This window comes from Sturnira hondurensis, unplaced genomic scaffold (assembly GCF_014824575.4).
Source record: "Sturnira hondurensis isolate 20B ecotype Veracruz unplaced genomic scaffold, ASM1482457v3 Scaffold0008380, whole genome shotgun sequence".
In the NCBI taxonomy this organism is placed as follows: domain Eukaryota; kingdom Metazoa; phylum Chordata; class Mammalia; order Chiroptera; family Phyllostomidae; genus Sturnira; species Sturnira hondurensis.
In genome coordinates, this window is record NW_028081011.1 from 3,652,492 (window position 1) to 3,671,737 (window position 19,246).

The window sequence follows — 19,246 nt, forward strand, 5'->3', positions numbered from 1 at the left end:
TTCATGTGTTCAGTGTCTTCTCTGGGCGAGATACTTGACTACACACTTAGCCAGACAAAAAGATATTTTGAGACCTAGCTCCTGTCTCCTGGATGGAGTCAGTAGCTTACCGTGGAGATGAGAGGTGGGCACGGGGCAAAGTGTGAGGGCTGTGGTGCCCAGGGCTGAGCTGTCAGAGTTTGGAAGAGGGAGAGCTCCTCTAGCTGGAGAAGTCAAGGAAGCTTTGATGAAGAGGGTGACAGCTCAGCCCTGAAGGGCAGGCAGGATTCCAATGGGAAGAGATGTGAGGCTGGTGTGAGAGGCCAATTCAGCAAAGTGAAAGGGGGGGTCGGGTGTGTTGGGTATGAAAAGGAGAGGTGGGGATCGGGCCAGAGTGCTAGTTAAGAGGTGTCAGGTTGTGAAGGGCCTTGAATGACACTGCAAAATCTGGCTTCTGTTTGGAAAGAGTGGGAAATGTTCATTTACTCATTCATTTACTCAAGAACTATTTGTTTCTTCAAGAAATGAAGATTAATTCATTCATCCAAGAACCTGGGGAGAAAGCAGTGATTGAAACAGTCAAGTGCACCTGCCCTGGTAGAGGTGGCATTTCAGTAAAGAGGCAGGGGACAAACACAAATATGTGTGAAAGAGAGGATGTCCGATAGCAATAAGGACTGAGAACAGGCACAGAAGGGGACCAGGAGCATTAGAAAAGATTGCAGGTTTATTTTATTTTTTTTATTGTTGTTCAAGTCTAGTTTTTTGCCTTTCTCCCCACCCTTCCCACCACCCCATACCTCCCCACCTCCCTCCCCTGTTTCCACTCCCCTGCCATTATTGTCCATAAGGGCTGCAGTTTTAGATCAGGCAGGCAGGGGTGCACACTGAGAAGAACTGAATGAAGTCCTGAATTAGGTAAGAGACGGGGGAGACCAGGATCAAAGTGGGGTCCAGAAAGATGGGGAGGTTGGTGTGTTTCCCGTGGAGGCAATGAGGGCCTGACTCTTTCCCACCCTGCTCCCCTGCCCTCAGCTCACCTCAAGACTACTCGGGGAGCCCCCTCGATCCTGGTGTACTGGATGTCCGTCTGCACTCACACTGTGCCCTCTAGTCTCAGTTTCCCTCTCAGCACTGGGGGGACTCCCAGCCCTTCTTGGCCCTCAGAGCCCAGTCCTGCTTCCTTCCCAGATCCCAGCTGTGAGACAAGCACATGCACACTCACGTCCACACACGTCCGCACATATGTTCTGTCCCAAACCTCCCACCCCCAGGCTCTGCTCTCCCAGTCCCCTGACTCCTGCGTCACTGCCCTGACCTGACCATGAAGAGGGAACCAGGGACAGAAGAGGGGGGAGAGAAGACAGACTGAGGAGTGGGAGGAGAAGATGAGCCTCTTGGGCTGTGGGACCCGCTCCTCCCTCCTCTCTGACAGCAACTTGTCAGAGGTCCCTGCCTTTTGAAAGGAAAGGAGATGGGCCACGAGTGCAGCCCGTAGGTGCCGGGGCTCGCTGGACAGCGGTGGTGCTGGCTTGTCCTCTGTGGCTTTTGGAGAGATAGCTATGTTTGCAGCTTGGGAGAGAGGGGAGAGGAAAGGATCTTGGTCCAGCCAACACCCACTCCCTTAATTGTGTAATTCTGTTAGGACGGCAGAGGCTGGTTTGGAGGACTTCACCCCAGGTGCTCTTGGATACTGCCAAGCAGAGTCTACCTGTCTCTCCTCTTCAGGAGACCCTGAGAAGCAGGAGGAAAATAGGAAGCTACCTGGGGCTCCCCACCCAATGCCCACCACCCCCTACCCAGTGCCCTCTCCGTCTTCCTGCTTGTATTCCTCTGGCATGGTGCTGACCCGGTCCTAGACCCCTGCAGAGGGTCTCCCCACTGATCCCTCCAGTTAATCCCCAACCCTGCTACTAGATTACCTTTTCAATTACAGAGCCTGCAATGGCTCCTGGTTGCCTCATAGCTAAGACCCTCTGTGCTCTGCCACCTACCTGCCTCTCCACTTTGCTCATTCCCACTCCCTTCATTGCAGTTTAGTTAGATGGTTTCCAGCTCACCCTGTACCTTTGCTCACCCTGTACCTTTCCACCCTACCACTCTTTCACTTGTTCTTCAAAGACCAAACCTAAGCATTACCTCTCCTATGAAACCTTCCCTGATTCCCCAGCAGGAAGTTGTCTCCTTCCACTGTGCTGCCATCCTTACCCACGTTAGGTCTGTCACTTGTAGGCCACCATGCACAGCTGTCAAGGTTGAGTACTGCACAGCTCCAGGGGGTGCCATTCATACAGACTCTGATGGGAATGGCATTCTCAGGGGTCATGCAGGAGAGGTGCCCTATTAATCGGAGAGCAAAGGATAGATAGTGTATGCCAGGTCTTGTTCACTTTGGGGCTCACCAAGCACCCAGCATGTTTCCTGTTTATGATCATCACTTACGTGTGGCTTGCATTATGTAGTCCCTACACTCCAAACACCTCAGCCAGAGATCGACCTAGTGGGGGAAGTAAGCCATTCACCCTCAGAGTGCTTGCTGGAACCATGCCTGGACAACCTAGCTCTGGGACCTTGGGGGCTTGCGAGGCCTCTCTCCACTTCCTGTGCAAGCAGCCACTGAGGCAGGGGCTGAAAAGGGACGGTTGTGACCAGAGGATAGCGGGGGTGGAGGCAGGCTCTGTTCCATGGATTCTTCCTGGCAGCCAATTCAGATTGAAAATCCAAGGAGAAGCAAATTTACAGCACCCCTGAGCTGCCCCAGACCCCAGGCAGTAGGAAGGCCGAGCTGCCTGGAGTTGGCTTGGGGATGGGTGGGGGGTGCTCTGGGTCTCTCCTACCCTGCTGTCTAAGCAGTTGCTTCTTGGCTTGGCTCAAGAGTTCAGCCAGTGGCCCAGAAGACCTTCTGTGCTGGGAAGTGAGGTGGCCGAGGACCTTGGAGGATGGGGTGGGGGACGGGCTTCCTGGCCCTTGGGGAACTGGAAAGGGAGCAAGAATGTTGAAGAAGGGATTCCTGCTGGAGAAAGTCCTGTGCAAAGATCAATTTGGACAAATCGAGGCAAGGACTGCTTTCTTGGCCACAAGTAGCCAGGAAAATCAGATCAAGCTTTCTGTTCTCAGCAAGCAGCTCTGTGACCTCACAGCCCAAAGGGGTTGTTTGGTAATCAAGGGAGTCCAGGTTGGTGGCCTGAGCTCTGCCACTTACTAGCTAGCACCCAACTTGTGATGTTATCCCTGTTTCTATAGAATGGGGATGGTGAAAACGACAGTAATCTCTGCCCAAGACTGTGGTGGGGTTATGTAATCCTTGCCATAGGGTGATCAATAAATGCTGTTATTCCTGTTTTCTGCTTTATTATCTCTGCTATTCTCATTTTGGAGGCCTGGAGACCAGGCACAGTCTTTGGCCTTCCTCCAGCATCTTCCACTGCTCCCTCTGGGGAGCTGGGCACAGGTTCACGGCATCTTGTGTCCGGTGTTACAGCTGCCCCACCAAACAGCTCACTGTAAAAAGCCAAGCACAGTGGGGTATGGACACATATCTCTGGGTGTCTACACTGACTGCATTGGGGAGAAACTTGCCCCCTAACACAACTGAGGGAAATGGCATCACTGCAGGAATTAGAGATGGGTTAAGACATAGATTACCAAGACAAGTGTCAAACTTAGTTTGGCACTTAGTTTATGCAAAGTCTGGGGCCAACCAGGGTTTTCCTGCCCCATCAGTGTGGGTCCCCAGAAAAGCCCAAAGCCCTTAGACTGAATGAGGCCTTTGCACCCACCCTAGACAAGCATTATGGGGCCATCTCCCTCGGTTGTCTCTTGAATCCCCCAAGTACTTGAGTCCTTGAAGCAGGGCTGCCAGAGAACCAGTACTTCTACCTTGAGTTCTGGAACCACCTCCCCCAGTTAGGTTTCTGTATAAAGCGTCAGCCCACATTCTAGCACCTCTAGCTCCTATCACGCATCTTGTATCAGGAGACAGAGCTGCCATATTGGCCAGAGTAACTTTCCTGTCCAAGCAAAAATAAAATTCGAAAGTCCTAACTGAACTAAAACACTACTGGCAGTATCAACAGGAGTGATGTTTTTCTCCCATGTAAGGCCTTTGCAGGTATACAGTTGTGAATGCAGAAGTTTCTGTTTGTTAACATGGGGCGTGGGAACTTTTTAAGGATTTTGCATGAACTCTACTGAGTGATACTTCCTATAGGCTCTTTCTACTTAGAGGGTTAGAGGCCAAGATCTACTCAAGGGAAGTTTATTGCAGCCTTAGATATGCACTTAAACACCCCAATTTAGCAAATGTTTTCCAAAATTGTTTATGGTTCACTGAGAACCAGCAAACTGTAAGAACCTATTGTTTGACACCTGCCCCCGCCCCCCCCCCGCCCCCATCCCTGGTCTGTATGTAAGTGAGCCCTTTGGCTCATGTCTTCTTTCACGAACCAGCAAGTAATTTCAGTATTTTCAGGAAACAAGATTCATGGACTTAGAAGGGGCCTATGTCTTGTGAAGGGAAAGTTCTACCCTCTGCTTGCATATTTCCAGTGACAAGACATTTGATGTTTCTCAAGGGAGCAGAGGCTTGTTTTAGATTAGACAGTACACTGTCTTCCTGTGCATCCACCCATCCATCCATCTATCAGGTATTTGTTTATTCTTTATTGGACTGGGCAATAAAAGTCACTTCTCCTTGAGGTTATCTCATTAGTTAGATGACTAACTCCCCTGAGCACCCTACCTAGAGAGCAGAGCAAAATAACTGGATTTGTAAAAAAGTAACTTTTTCTTATTATAAAAACAATATATGATCATTGAAAAACTAGAAAACATTGCTAAAACAAAGACCATAAATTAAAAAGTGCCCATAACGTCATTAGGAAGATAGAGTCTTGAGTGGTCATTTTCACAAGACTCCTTCCTTGGTGGCATTCCCTTGGCCTCATTCCAAATCTCTGTACCGCTGGACATCTGTTCCCGAAGCAACTACATTCAACACATACTTCTAGTCCAACTTCTCCACAGGTTCAAGGCTGTGTGCAACATACCATTCAACTCCTGACCAAGCACCAGGAACTCACCTGGGACATAATGTGCGGACCGACCTAGAAGGATCATCAGCATATCCGAACAAGTTCCTATGTTCTGAGGGCCTTCTTCCTGTCCGGGCAAGCCACAACCAAAAGCCTGACAGAACTAATGACCCAGCCTTGCGAATCGAACACAAATCAGCTTCCCCTCTCCCTATCTACATTAAGAGGCCTCAGACCATTTCTTAGCCAAAAGGCTCACATTAACCACAAAAGTCCTTAGAAATGCCAGGACAGTTCCAAGCACAATGCAGATTGTCTTTTTAAGTCTATTTGTCCTGCTTCCTATTAGACCAATGGTTTATACCTCTTAGGGCAGGCCAGGTGCCTAACACAAATCCCTCCAACTATTGGGCGCTCAATAATGAGATGAATGATGAGCAAATGCCTATACCCACCTCCAAGATAAGCATTTGAATTCTGGCTTGTGGGGATGTTTTTGAAGTAGGAGGTTATTATGCACCCATTGTGGGCACTGCAGCTGTTGAGTAAAAAGAAGGGAGGGGAACTGCCTTTGGACACACCTTCTGCCCCTACTCACTTCTGTTTCTCAAGTTTTGATGAAAAGCACTTCAGAGAGACAGCAGAAGTTGGGGGTGGAGGAGATGGTGGTATAGAGGAGTCAGCCCCTTCTGGCCTCCTTACAAAGGGGGTGGAGTTTCTGCACTGCACCATGCCCGGATTCCAATAGATGCAGGAGTCTTTCCTTTATCTCCTACTTGCCCTCACACACTCAAGGGTTACCCCCATACCCTCCAATGTCTAGGGTCTTTTTCTATAAAACTGCCACTGAGGGAAACTGCACTGGCAAGCAGTGAGAGAACATGGAGTAGAAATAACAAACAAAGAGGCTGGGAGACAGAGCTGCCAAAACAAACTAAATGCAAAAGGGCTGCCTGCCACCACCTCAGCTGGGCCCAGGCCAGGAGTGCAGACACAAGAACACATACGTGCAGGGAGACACATAGTTCTATCCGGCTCCCTGCTGGTTCCCCTGCTACTGGAGAACTCCAGGGCAAGGGAGCCTCACAGTCAAGGATGATAGGCGAATAGCGCCGGTGGGGGGGGGGGGGGTGATAGGAATATCTTCCATGATATCTCCGTCTTCCCCTCCTCCTGCTTTCTAGCCACTGAGTGACCCTCCAGCCCCAGAACATGCCCTGCCTATTCATAAATGCCCTTTGTGTCTACCAACCCCTCCACCAGATATAGCGGCTCCCTTCTTTTTTGCCTAGCAAACTCCTATTCAAACTCCAAAACCCAGGTCAAAGGTAAAACCATCTTGGACCCCACAAGAAAGTTAGCATTTCCTTCTTCATAGTTCCACGCCATGGCTACCCTTACTTCTCTTATAACTTATCTTCCTCATTCACAAAAAACTGTGTTTCCACCTTCCCAATTAAGTGATGAACTCCCTGAAGGCGGAGGCCATTTTATACTCACCTGTGTATCCCTAGGGCCCAACCCAGGCCTTGGCTCACAGTGGGTACTCAGCACATGTTTACCTGTTTGAATGAGGCACTAATCCTTTTGTTAGGAATCTGCTTGCCTGAGTTACTGGCAGTCACTCATCCGGCATCAGCATCAAAGTCCCTCATCAATAGGAACACTCAAGCCAGAGGAATTTCAATACATGAGAAGCCTGATTTTCAAAACCCAAACCAAACTACCTTCAACAAACTACAGCAAAATTCTGTTACTACCCTTTAAATCAGAGACATTCAAACTTGTGATCTCAACCTAAGTAAAGCACAATTTACATACCTAATCCACATACCTTGTATATGTAAACACAATAACTGAGAGAGTGACAACAAAACTGCTACTTAAGTTGTACTTTCCTACTTGCTTTTTAAGTCTATGATCCAGTACAATGACTTTAAGACTCACTACCCACTTTGATAAACATTGCTTTAGATGACTCTAGTTTGATAAACATAAGATCAGATCTTTCTAAAAATACTCAAACGCAAAGTATGTATTATCTGTGTGCCCAGTAATTCAGGACAGAGGCTTTCCTTTCCCACTAGAGCAGCCCAGCCAGAAGGGTTTCAAGGGCTCTGGGCCATAGCTGCTTGGGCCCACAGGACCAGGAAGAAAATGAAGCCATGTCAGTTCCTACCACAGGGCCTGATACATTCTCAAACCCTCACCTTTCCTGTGCCTGAGAACCTCTACCACAGCCCATGCTTCTGAGCAGAAGACTCTCCCAGCTGCATTCAGCAGGCAAGAGGGTAGACCTTACCCATTCAGCCTGCCTCTGAGAGAATGAGAAATTTTAAGGCAAACATTGGGTTGTCAGGCTTCTGTACTGGACTGTAAAGTTTATGTTACCATGTCCATATTACAATCCACACCCTCTGGAAGGCACTGAGGTTCTCCTCCTGCACCTAAACACTGTCAAGTTTCCTACTCTCCTTTTCAGGTATACACCGATTTTACACAGGGGACAGGCAGAGGCAGTGGGGTGGGTGGGCACTAAGTTAGATACTTTTTATTGCTTAGGACAATGGCTGGTTACAGACCACAAAGATTCAGGAAGGCCTGGTTGCTGGGCCCAACAAGAGACATTCTCCCCCTCTCAATTCAGAGTCTTTTGGGCTAAGAGACGACAGGCTTTTCCTTATATGGCTCTGGTAGGAGATCCATGACAGTACTCAGCACAAGGAGAGTCATACCTGAGTCTAGCTGAGGGTAGGTGGATGAGGAAAGCCAGACTCATTTTATTACTTGGGTGTGACCCTGAAGACTCGGATGTGGATGGCCGAGTTGTTTCTGATGCGGGTCAGTGGCTCTTGTGCATCAGTCTCTGGTTCCAGCTCATCAACAAGCTCCACAGTGGAAGTATTGGCAGCCACCTGCAAAGACCCGAAGCTGCCCGCCTGAAGCTGTAGGGCAATGTTGATTGCACGGTTGATGGCCAAGCCCAAGCCATGAATGTAGATCTCAGTGCATGCGTTCTGACCCCGGGACCCTCCGTCCAGCAGCTTCTGGCAACGGGCCAGTTGGGCCTTAAAGTCAGTCTTCATGTTAACATAAATGTCATTGGGCCTCCGGGGCAGACGGTGGGGCAACCGCTTCCGAAGGGTGTACTCCATGGGATCCAGCTCAGCCTCGATGGCCCCGCGGTGCTCTCGGTTTTCTGCCATGCTGTGTGCCCTAGCACAGGAAAAAGACAAGATCAGCAGAGTAAGACAAGCGACTCCACTACTTTCCTTACCCCACTTCCTACCCAAAAGGTGTAGCCAGGAGGGGGCGTACTCAACGCTTCTCTTCCCTCCTAACCTGCCCATCACCTCAAACTCCTGTGTCTCCTCCACCACTTCTTAGTTCCCATTCTTTCATCACCTCGTCCCCAACCTCAGGTCCCTCCACTACCCCCTTCCCTGGCTCTTCTTCCACGCCTACTCTCTGCGGTCCACAGTGGGGTGGACCAAGTGCACGCAGCCCTCCCCCCTACCAGGCCACTCACGCGTTGTACCGCGTCCAAGTGCATGCGGCCCTCTCCCCTACCAGGCCACTCACGCGTTGTGCCGATTGGCCCAAACAGAAGGTGCAGCCCAGTACCGCCAGACCACAAAAATGGAAGAAAAGGGCAGCTTAACAAAAATGCTAACACCGTTTCTAAGAGGGCAGAGTGCGCTTGCGCACCCACCCAGTGTGAGACCCACCAATCACCTTCCAGGCCTTCTTTCTCCCCGCCCCTTTCCTGGAAGATGGAGGAACCGCGCGAGGAGTGTAAGTAACGCGAGGTTGAGGGAGTGAGGTGGGGTGATGGGACCTACCACGTGTATACCTCGGAGGCGGGACACGATCACTACAGCGGTGGCATTGTGCGGCGGGGGGATGGGGTTGATATTCTAGGGGCGGGGCAAATGTGGGTGAGGATCTTGCAAAGAAAGCGAGGTAAGCTCAGGGGATCGAGGAGACTGAAGACAAATCTGGACTCCTACATCCACCCACCAGTTTCTCTGGTCAGAGAAAGTGTGGTGGAGTGGATAGAACTGACCTCTTGCCCAGAGTGGCCAGGTGTCGCCTTCGACGGAGGACAGTGTTCCTGGACTCCCCTGCAGTTCATGGGGACCTGTCCCTCTCCTCTACCTCTTCAAGGGCTGATCCCAGGCCAGCCCGTGTGGACCCAAACTATGAGGCCCAGGGCCTCACAGCTTCCTGGGGGTACACTGAGCCCCACAGCCCCCTCAACTATTACCCACCAGTTCTGCTGCTGGGAGTAGGGACATGCGCCCTCTAGCGGGAAGGACAAGGGAAAGTGAGAATGGGGGAGTGGTGGTTCCTGGCTTCCTAAGGCCAGTAGGGAGAGGTTGACTCTGCCTGGGGTGGAAGTCCTCTGCCCAGATTGGTGAAGCCTCTGGAGAGTTCGCTTTGGAAATGCATTGGGGACCTCGAACTACTCTTCTTTATTTCCCATCCCTCAAATGGGGATATGTAGCTTGACATGGAATTGTGAAGCCCAATATAACCTTGTAAACTGGAAGCCTACACACCTGAGTTGGCATTTTTTATGGCCCCCAAACCCCTCTTTAGTTGTCTAAGGTGGAGTCTAACCTCATTTTACTAGAGGTTAGAAAGAGGTCAGATTCCTGAGAACTCTCAGCATGATTTAAATCCCATAGTTCTCCTTTTAGCTCCAGATTCTTTCATTAACCACAAGTTAGGCCACAGGGGTGTCAAACTCTTTCACCAAGGGCCATATCAGCTTCACTGTTGCCTTCAAAGGGCCGGATATAATTTTAGGACTGTATGAATGTAACTACACCTTAACTAGGGGCAAGGAGCTCGGCACTAACACCAAGTAGAAACAAGGTGTTGGGCCAGATAAAACAAGGTGGAGGGTTGGACTTGGCCCATGGGCCTTGTTTTTTTGCCACCCATGAGTTAGGGGTTGGGGTGGGGTGAGGTGGGGAGAGGTAGCAGATGAGGAGGAAAGGCTGGCTACCCTGTATTCTGCCTCTGAAGTAACATCTGAGATGAGTCTTTGTTTTAATTTTTTTAAAAGTGTTACTTATTTACTTTTAGAGAGAGGGGAAAGGAGGGAGAAAGAGAGGGTAACATTAATGTGCCAGAGATACATCAATCGGTTGCCCCTCACACACCCTAAATTAGAGACCTGGCCCACAAGCCAGGCATGTGCCCTGACTAGGAATCAAACCAGTGACCTTTTCACAGACCAGTGCTCAATCTGTTTGCTGAGCCATACTTGCCAGGGCTATTTCTATTTTCATTTTCTATTTTAGAGAGTGAGAGAAGAGAGAGAGAAACATGGATTTGCTGTTTCATTTATTTATGCCCTCATTCGTTGATTCTTATATGGGGGAGAACCCCTGGAATTATCTTTTGGAGGGCAAGGTCCTTGCAGTGCAGGCTTCCCCCACTAGGTGAGTGTTCTAGGAACCCATCTGTATCAGTGTACCTGCTGGCACTGTTGTGAGAAGCTGCATTTGGCTTCAGTGAATTTTTCTAAGACCCTTTCAACATGTCTGCCCATTTCACAATGGGGGATTTATGAGTGCACCTATCCACACAGTGCTGAGTGTTCAGCAGTTTTTGACAAAAAAAACATGACCCCTGTACTCCATTCTCCCTACTCACCTGATTTCACCTTGAGAGACTTTTTTGTTTCCTCGGATGGAAAAAAGTCCTCAAAGGAAAATGTTTTGCTGATGTGGAAAAACCAAAACAAAAAGTGGCGAAGCACTAAAAGGCACCAAAATCAAGTTCAAAAACTGTTGAACAGTGGGGAAAAAAATCTCAATAGGTACATTGCATCAAATGGAGAGTACTCTAAAGGTGAATGAAATTTAAACATTTAAAAATAAATAGTTTTTTATAAATAATTATAGGTTTTTTTTGGTCCCTAACCAGAGATGGAACCCACAACTTTGGCATATTGGGAGGATGCTCTAAAACAACTGAGCTACATGGCCAGGGTTTTAATGGATGAACAGTTCTTCCGGGAACAAAGAACTATTGTGGAACACCTGAACAGTACTTTTTTTTTAAAGATTTTATTTATTTATCTTTAGAGGGGAAGGGAAGGAGAGAGGGAGAGAAACATCAATGTATGGTTGCCTTTCGTGCGTCCCCTGCTGGGAGTTGGCCTGCAGGGAACTGGCCTGCAACCCAGGCATGTGCCCTGACTGGGAATCGAACCGCGATCCTCTGATTCGCAGGCCCGCACTCAATCCACTGAGCTACACCAGCCAGGGCCTGAACAGTACTTTTAAAAGAAGGGGGGCATAATCTAAGCTTCTACTTCAAGGAACTAGAAAAACAAGAGCCAAATAGAGCCAAAACAAGAAGATTGAAGGAAATATATACAGCAAAATTCAATGAAATTGAACATAGAAAGACAATAAAACTCAAACCAAAAGCTAGTTCTTTGAAAACATAAATAAAATTGATCTAGCAAGACTGGCAAAGCCCTGGCTAGTATAGCTCAGTGGATTGAGCGAGGGCCTGCGAACCGGAGGATCGCGGTTCGATTCCTAGTCAGGGCACATGCCTGGGTTGCGGGCTGGTTCCCAGCAGGGGACCCACGAGAGGCAACCACACATTGATGTTTCTCTTTATCTCTCCTTCCTTTCCCCTCTAGAGATAAATAAAATCTTTAAAAAAAAAGACTGGCAAAAAAAAAGAAGAGAAAGAAAACTCAAATTATGATTATCAGAAATGGAAGTGGCCCTAGCTGGTGTGGCTCAGTGGATTCAGCACTGGCCTGTGAACCAAAGGGTCACCAGTTCGATTTCCAGTCAGGGCACATGCCTGGGTTGAGGGCCAGGAGGCAACCACACATTGATGCTTCTCTCCCCCCTTTCTCCTCTCTAAAAATAAAGAAAAATATAAAGATCTTAGGAAAAAAACCAGAAATTAAAGCAGGTATAGCACTAAAGATACCTCACATACTAAAAGATACGAAGAGTCTGCAGCCATACCACCCTGAACACACCACTGGGTATCGCCTGAGCCAGAAAGTAAAAGATACTAAGAGAATAATAAAAACAACCCTACATACATAAATTTGACAACTTAAATGAAATGGACCGATTCCTAGACAACCATAACCGACCAAACTTCAAGGTGAAATACATAACCTGAACAGTTTTATTTATTAAAGTAAGTAATGGTTTTAAAAAAACCTTTAGAAAAAGAAATATCTAGGCCCAGGTGGTTTCACTGGTGAATTCTACCATAAGAAGTAACACAAATTCTGCACAATCTCTTCCAGAAAACAGATTAAGAAGGAATATTTCTCTACCAGTTTTATGAGGTCAAAACCAGACAAATACAAAAGAAGAAAACTACAGACTGCTTTTTCTCATGCACAAAGATCCAAAATTCCTCACAAAACGTTAGCAAGTTGAATCCAACAGCAGTCCCCCTTTATCTACTGTTTCACTTTCCATAGTGGAAGTTATCCACAGTCAACTGCAGTCTGAAAATATTATGTGGAATATTCCAGAAATAATTCATAAGTTTTCAATTGTACACCGTTTTGAATAGTGGGATTAAATCTTGCCTTCCTGCTCTCCAGGGATGTGACTCCTCCCCTCATCCAGCCCATCCATACTGTATCACTACCCACCCATTAATCACTTAGAATCCATTTTGCCTATCAGATCAACTGTCAACATACGGGCAGTGCTTATGTTCAAGTAACCCTTATTTTACTTGAAAGTTCCTAAAAAATTTATTGATTTTAGAGAGAGAGGGAAAGGGCGAGAGAGACATCAATTTGTTGTGCCATTTATATATTCATCATAAGTTGATTCTTGTATGTGCCCTGATTAGGGATCAAACCCACAACCTTGGCGTATTGGGGCAATGCTCTAAGCAACTGAGCTACCCAGCCAGGGCAGTAACCCTTATTTTACTTAATGACTCCAAAAAGCAAGAGCAGTGAGGCTGGCAGCCCTGGTTAGTGTGGCTCAGTGGATTGGGTGCTGGCCTGCAAACTGAAAGTTAGTAGGTTTGATTCCCAATGAGGGTACATGCCTGGATTGCGGGCCAGGTCCCCAGTCCGGACTATATGAGAGGCAAGTGATCAATGTGTCTCTCACACATCAGTGTTTCTCTCCCTCTCTTTCTCCCTCCCCCAACCTTCTAAAAATAAATAAATAAAATATTTTTAAAAATAGTAGTGAGGTCAACAATTCATACATGCCAAAGAGAAGCCATAAACTTCTTCCTTGAAGGAAAAATGTATGTATGTATAAGAAAAACATAGTATATATAGAGTTTGGTACTATCTGTGGTTACAGGTAACCACTGGGATCTTGGAATGTATCCCCAGCAGTTAAGCAAGGACTACTTTATACAAAAGAATTATAAACCATGACTAAATAGAACTGATTTCAAAGATGTTTCAATATAAGGAAGCCAATCAATATTATCTACCACATTAACAGTCTAAAGAAAAAAATTCAGCCCTGGCTGGTGTGGCTCAGTGGATTGAGCACTGGCCTGTGAACCAAAGAGCCGCCAGTCCGGTTCCCAGTCAGGGCACATGCCTGGCTTGTGAGCCAAGTAGTGCCCCCAGTGGGGGGGCGCGTGAGAGGCAACCACACATTGATGTTTCCCTCTTTCTTTGCCTTCCCCTCTCTCTATAAATAAATAAATAAATAAATAAATAAATAATTTTTAAAAATTCACATGATCATATTAATTGATTAAAAAACTAACATTTTGGCATCTATTTATGATTTAAAAAAAAACCTCTAAGCATACAAAGAATAGAAGGAATTTCTTCAACCTGATGAAGAGCATCTACAAAAAACCTACAGCTACCATTATACTTAACGGTAAAAGACTGGCCATCTTTCTTTTCAAATCAGGGACAAGGCAAGAATATCTTCTCTCAGCCCTGGCTGGCGTAGCTCAGTGGATTGAGCGTGGGCCTGCGAACCAGACGATCGCGGTTCGATTCCCAGTCAGGGCACATGCCTGGGTTGCATGCCGGTTCCTTGCAGGCTAACTACCAGCAGGGGACTCACAACAGGCAACCATACATTGATGTTTCTCTCCCTCTCTCCTTCCCCTCTAAAGATAAATAAATAAATAAAATCTAAAAAAAAAAAAAAAGAATATCTTCTCTCATCACTCTTTTTGCTGGAAGTCCAGTCAATGCACTAAGGCAAGAGAAGGATACAGACTAGAAAGGAACAAATAAAACTGTCCCTATGTGCATATGATATGACTATATACATAAAAAATCCCAAGGAATCTACAAAAAAAACCCTTATAATTAATAAATGAGTTTAGCAAGTTTGCAGCATATAAGATTAACACAAAAAATCAACACTGCCCTGGACGGTGTGGCTCGGCTCAGTGGATTGAGTGCCGGCCTGCAAACCCAAACCAAAGGGCCCCTGGTTCAATTCCCAGTGTAGGCACAAGCCTAGGTTGCAGGCCAGGTTCTGAGTTTCAGGGTGTGTGAGAAGCAACCAGTCAATATATCGCTCGCATATCAATGTTTCCCTCTCTTTCTCCATCTTTTCCCCTATATAAAAATAAATAAATAAAATCTTTTAAAAAAGCAACTATATTTCAACACACTGGCAATAAACAATTGAAAAATAAAATTTAAAACACAATAATACCATTTACGATCATCCCAGAAATGGGGGGAGGTGGGAGAAATAGTTACATATAAGTCTAACAAAATATTTACAAAATTTGTATCCCGAAAACTACAAATGCTGATAAAAAAATGAAATAGTAAACACAGAGTTATACCATGTCTGTGTATTGGAAGATTCAATATAACAAAGATATCAATTCCTTCCAAACTGATCTCTAGCTTTAATACAATTCCTAAGAAAATTCCAGCAAGAATTTTAACAGATATAAATAAATCTACTGTAAAATTTTCACGGGATGACAAGAAAAGTTGAAGCAATTTTGAAAAAGAAAAAGAATCACACTCCCTGATTTTTAAGACTTACTATATAAGCAAAATATCAAGACAATGTGGTACATGCCAAGGGACAGACACAAAAATCAATAAAACAGAACAAGAGAATCCAGAAATACATTCACATAACAGCCAGCTGATTTTTGACAATAGTGCATAAGCAGTTGAATGGGGAAAGAATATATCTTTTCCAGCCCTGGCTGGTGTAGCTCAGTGGATTGAGTGCAGGCCTGTGAAGCAAAGGGTCGCCCGTTCGATTCCCAGTCAGGGCACATGCCTGGGTTGTGGGCCAGGTCCCCAGTGGGGGACACATGGGAGGCAACCACACATTGATGTTTCTCTCCCACTCTTTCTCCTTCTCTTCCCTTCTCTCTGAAAATAAATAAATATTTTAAAAAGAAAAAAAAGAATATATCTTTTCAGCAAGTGGTGTTAAGACAATTGGACATACAGGCAAAGAACTGAACCTGAGCCCTATGAAAAAATAAACACAAAATGGGTGGTAGCTCTAAATATAAAATGTAAACTATAAACCTTTCAGAAGAAAACATCTTTTTTAAAAAAGATTTTATTTTTATTTTTAGAGAGAGGGGAAGGGAAGGAGGGAGGGAGAGAAACATCAGTGTATTGATGTTTTGCCTCTTGAATGCCCCCTATTGGAGACCTGGCCCACAACCCAGACATGTGCCTTGACTAGGAATCAAACCAGCAACCCTTTGGTTTGCAGGCTGGCACTCAGTCCAGTGAACCACACCAGCCAGGGCAGGAAAACATCTTGATGACATAGGGTCACGTGAAGAGTTCCAAAAGTAAATCCATTAAGGTAAAGTATTGGTAAATTGTACTTTAACAAAATTAAAAGTTTTTACTTTGTGAAAGACCACATTAATAAGATGAAAAAAGAAGCCACAGACTGGGGGAAAATATTTGCAAATCATCTACCTGACAAAGAACTTGTATCTAAAATAAAACTCAAGAGTTAGAAAACAACTCAATTAGAAAATACACAAAAGTCTTGAACAGACACTTTAGTAGCAAAAGAGAGTATCAGGATGCCAAATAAGCACATAAGATGTTCTGTATCATTAGCCATTTAAAAATGCAAATTAAAACCATGATGACTTTTACACACCAATTAGAATTTCCAAAATAGAAAATCTTGATAATACCAAGTGCTGACAAGAATGCTGAAAAACTTGGGAGGTGCGGATGGCTGGGGTTGGGGGGTAAATGCAGACAACTGTAACTGAATGACAATAAAATAGTTAGGAAAAAAGAAGAATACTGAAAAATTGGATCTCTCATATTATCTCTTGCAGGAATATCAAATGGTAGCTACTTTGGAAAACATTCTGGCAGTTTCTTGTAAAAGAAACTAAACACATACCCAACATATAACCCAGCAACAATGCTCTTGAGATTTAAAACCTATATATGGCATATCCATAGCAGTTTTACTTGTAATAGCCCAAATTGGAAACAACCCAGGTGTCTTTCAGCAGATGAATAAACTGTGGTACATCCACACCACGGAATACTACTCAGCAATGAAGGTGGGATCAAGGAGCCCTATTAGATACTTGAAATATCAGTTACATGCAATGGGTATGTTAAGACAGAAAGTCTAGCAGTGGGACTCATATCCTGTGTGGTCCCTCCCATTACAATGGAGAGGTCTAGGACTAAGTCCTGGGAGATAGGGGAGAACAGAGGAGGAACCTTCCCATGAGGAGGAACCAGTGGATTCAGTATGTGGGTCCTAGTGACTTGACAAGCAGTTACAGTTGATCAGCCAAAGAACTCAGCACATGGCGGAAACTAATTCTGAATGTAATCAATTAATTTTAAGGCTCATTTAGTCTGATAATTAAAAATAAGAACAGTTTGTGAGCTATTATTATTCAAGTCATGTGTCTTTTCGTGATGTTTAAAATATGTCTTCCAAACTTTGACATCCAGATAAATCTAAAGGTTTATAATTTAGGTGGGTGAAGCCAAGCTCTATAATAAACTAATTTGACACTAAAATGGTCCTATCATTTTACATTTCACTGAAGGCAAACACCACAGAAGAATCTGCCATTAAGAAAAAAAGCAGAGCTTGGCTGCTTTAGTCTTACTTGAGACCACCCTTTCATCTACATTAATCATCTAACTAAATTTCTTTTTTTAGTTCAAAAGCTTGCAAATTTAAAATAACACACACCGAGGCATTTTAGGGCACAGCACCTGAATAAACAAAAATATTTTAGGTCCAAGTGATTTGTTTGTAACTTTTTTTACTGCTTCACAGGAGACTGTCTGATACGGTTTCCATTCTCAATGAGGGCGTTTATAGGATTCATTTCCATCATGTCAGCAGCAGCAGCAAGGATCCCACTTGACAGCTAGGGAACAGGACTTGCCCAAGGTCACAAGCTGGTACACAGGGAACTTCGGTCCAAACCTCCAATGTTCCTCCCTGGAGTCCGAGACCTTGCTCTCCTTAAGTCACTGAATCTACTGGGTACTACTTTCAGATCAAAAACATTTTCCTGGTAGCATTCAAGGCCCTTAAGTGAAATTTCACTTCCCTTCTCTTCCAACTAGCAAACCAGATCCTCTTCTCCCATCAGTCAGCATTGTCATTATTTTCTAGGGGATGCCCACTTTTCCTAAATCTACCTAAAATTTGCCCTTCCCTCAAGCTCAGCACAAGCCACCACTGTCCCCAAACTGCTCCCAGTCCACAGAGGACCCTTCCCATCCTTTGCCCCTGTATCATTTCTTCACCATAATTTACATTTCACATTTGCTAATTAGTAATTAAAACCTCGTTTTAATGCTAAGACCTCGTTCAGAGGTTAGGCTGCTAGTAACTTCCAACCACCCAGACTACAATCTAGCAAAGTTTAAAAAAACCCCAAAACCCAACAACAAAGCTTTTGAGTAAGAAAAAAAAACTGTCATAAGCATATTCTAGGAGAATTCTGACCCAAGATTGGATTCTGCTGATCCATTTTTATTCAGTGTTAATCTGAATATTGTGGACCCCGTGTAACCAAAAGCCCCTATTAGCTAACATTTGTGCAGTGCCTGCCCTGAGCCAAGCACTCTGTTAAGTGCTCCACCATACAATCCAAAGGAAAGAGATTAATTAATTTGCCCAAGGCCACAGTTGGTAATGGATGGAACCAGCACAGGAGCCCTTGCTTTTAAATAATTACATTTTCCAGCCAGTGAGCAAGCAGCTTGATTGACAAGAGAGGCAGGAATCCTGTCTGCAAGAAAGTCAAAGAAACTGAAAAAAGAAAACAGTGAAACTACAAGTGTTTAAGAAATCTGAAGGGCTCTAGGTGGGGGAACAAAAGGCCTTACTGGTTGCTCCTATAGTCCCCACTCTGTTGTGGCACAACATGTCTGAATTTACTTTTCCTTGTCTTGAGAAAGGTTATTTTCTACTTGGTAACAGCTGTTTTAAAAAGCTCAGTAGTAGAGCATACATTTTGGAGTGACTTCCAAAAGAATGGTGAAAACACACAAGATTTATTCATCCTAAAATGTTTAGGATTAGTAAATCATTCCTGAAAACCTTTTTTTAAACAAAGGTGTGAATCTACGTCTTACATTTGCATAGTAGCTCACCTCTTCTCAAAGCCTTCCTTTCACATTCGCTTATTTTAATTCTTTCAGCACTCCAGGAAGGGAGTGGAGTGGGGGCCGGGATGAGGCAGAGAACACTAACTCATAATTACTACAAAAAGAGAGTCAAATCTTAGTGGCAGAGCCAGATAAAGCCCAGGTCTCACCAGCCTCGCACTGTTTCTAGATCATTAGGTTCCTCACTTATTGCATATATCCTAAGACATCTGATACACGCACCTCCACATTGTTTGTGGTCTCTTTCAACACAGAAGGACTTCCTGGAGGAAGCTGATTGATCAGAAGCCAGCGATGCCACTAGCAGCGGCCTCCGTCTCGACGGTTGCACCTCGTGTCGGGGTGCAGCTGGAGAGTACCCGGGGGGCACCCCCCAAAACCCTGACCGTAGCGTGCCCTGCGTCCTAAGACGAGCGGGGCTCCCGGGTCACGTGCCGGGAGTGGGGGCGTTGGGGACGGCGGGCGTCCAGGCCGCGCGGGTGGGGCTCGAGGGGAGCAGAAGAGGTCTTTTGGGTCGGGGCCGGCCGGAGCCGGTGAGAGCCCCGGAGGGAGGCGGCAGCAGCAGCGGCGGCGGTGGCGAAGGGGCGGCCCTGCGTCCGCGTCACGT

At 45.7% G+C, this 19,246-nt stretch overlaps 1 protein-coding gene across 4 annotated transcripts; it reads right to left on the reverse strand.

Moving 5' to 3' along the window:
- Positions 1–6,911: 6,911 nt before the first annotated feature.
- POP7 (POP7 ribonuclease P/MRP subunit) lies at positions 6,912–19,169 on the reverse strand. Of its 4 annotated transcripts, none has more exons than XM_037054895.1 (2): positions 18,862–19,169; positions 6,912–8,228 (listed from the first exon to the last, which is right to left on the reverse strand). In XM_037054895.1, exons 1-2 carry the CDS (start codon positions 18,867–18,869, stop codon positions 7,796–7,798), a joined length of 441 nt encoding a protein of 146 aa, XP_036910790.1. In that variant the 5' UTR covers positions 18,870–19,169; the 3' UTR covers positions 6,912–7,795. The 4 variants fall into 4 exon arrangements, with proteins under 4 accessions (XP_036910790.1, XP_036910793.1, XP_036910792.1 ...); XM_037054898.1 differs by lacking the exon at positions 18,862–19,169 and adding an exon at positions 8,583–8,734; XM_037054897.1 differs by lacking the exon at positions 18,862–19,169 and adding an exon at positions 8,542–8,734.
- Between the last annotated feature and the right edge of the window lie 77 nt (positions 19,170–19,246).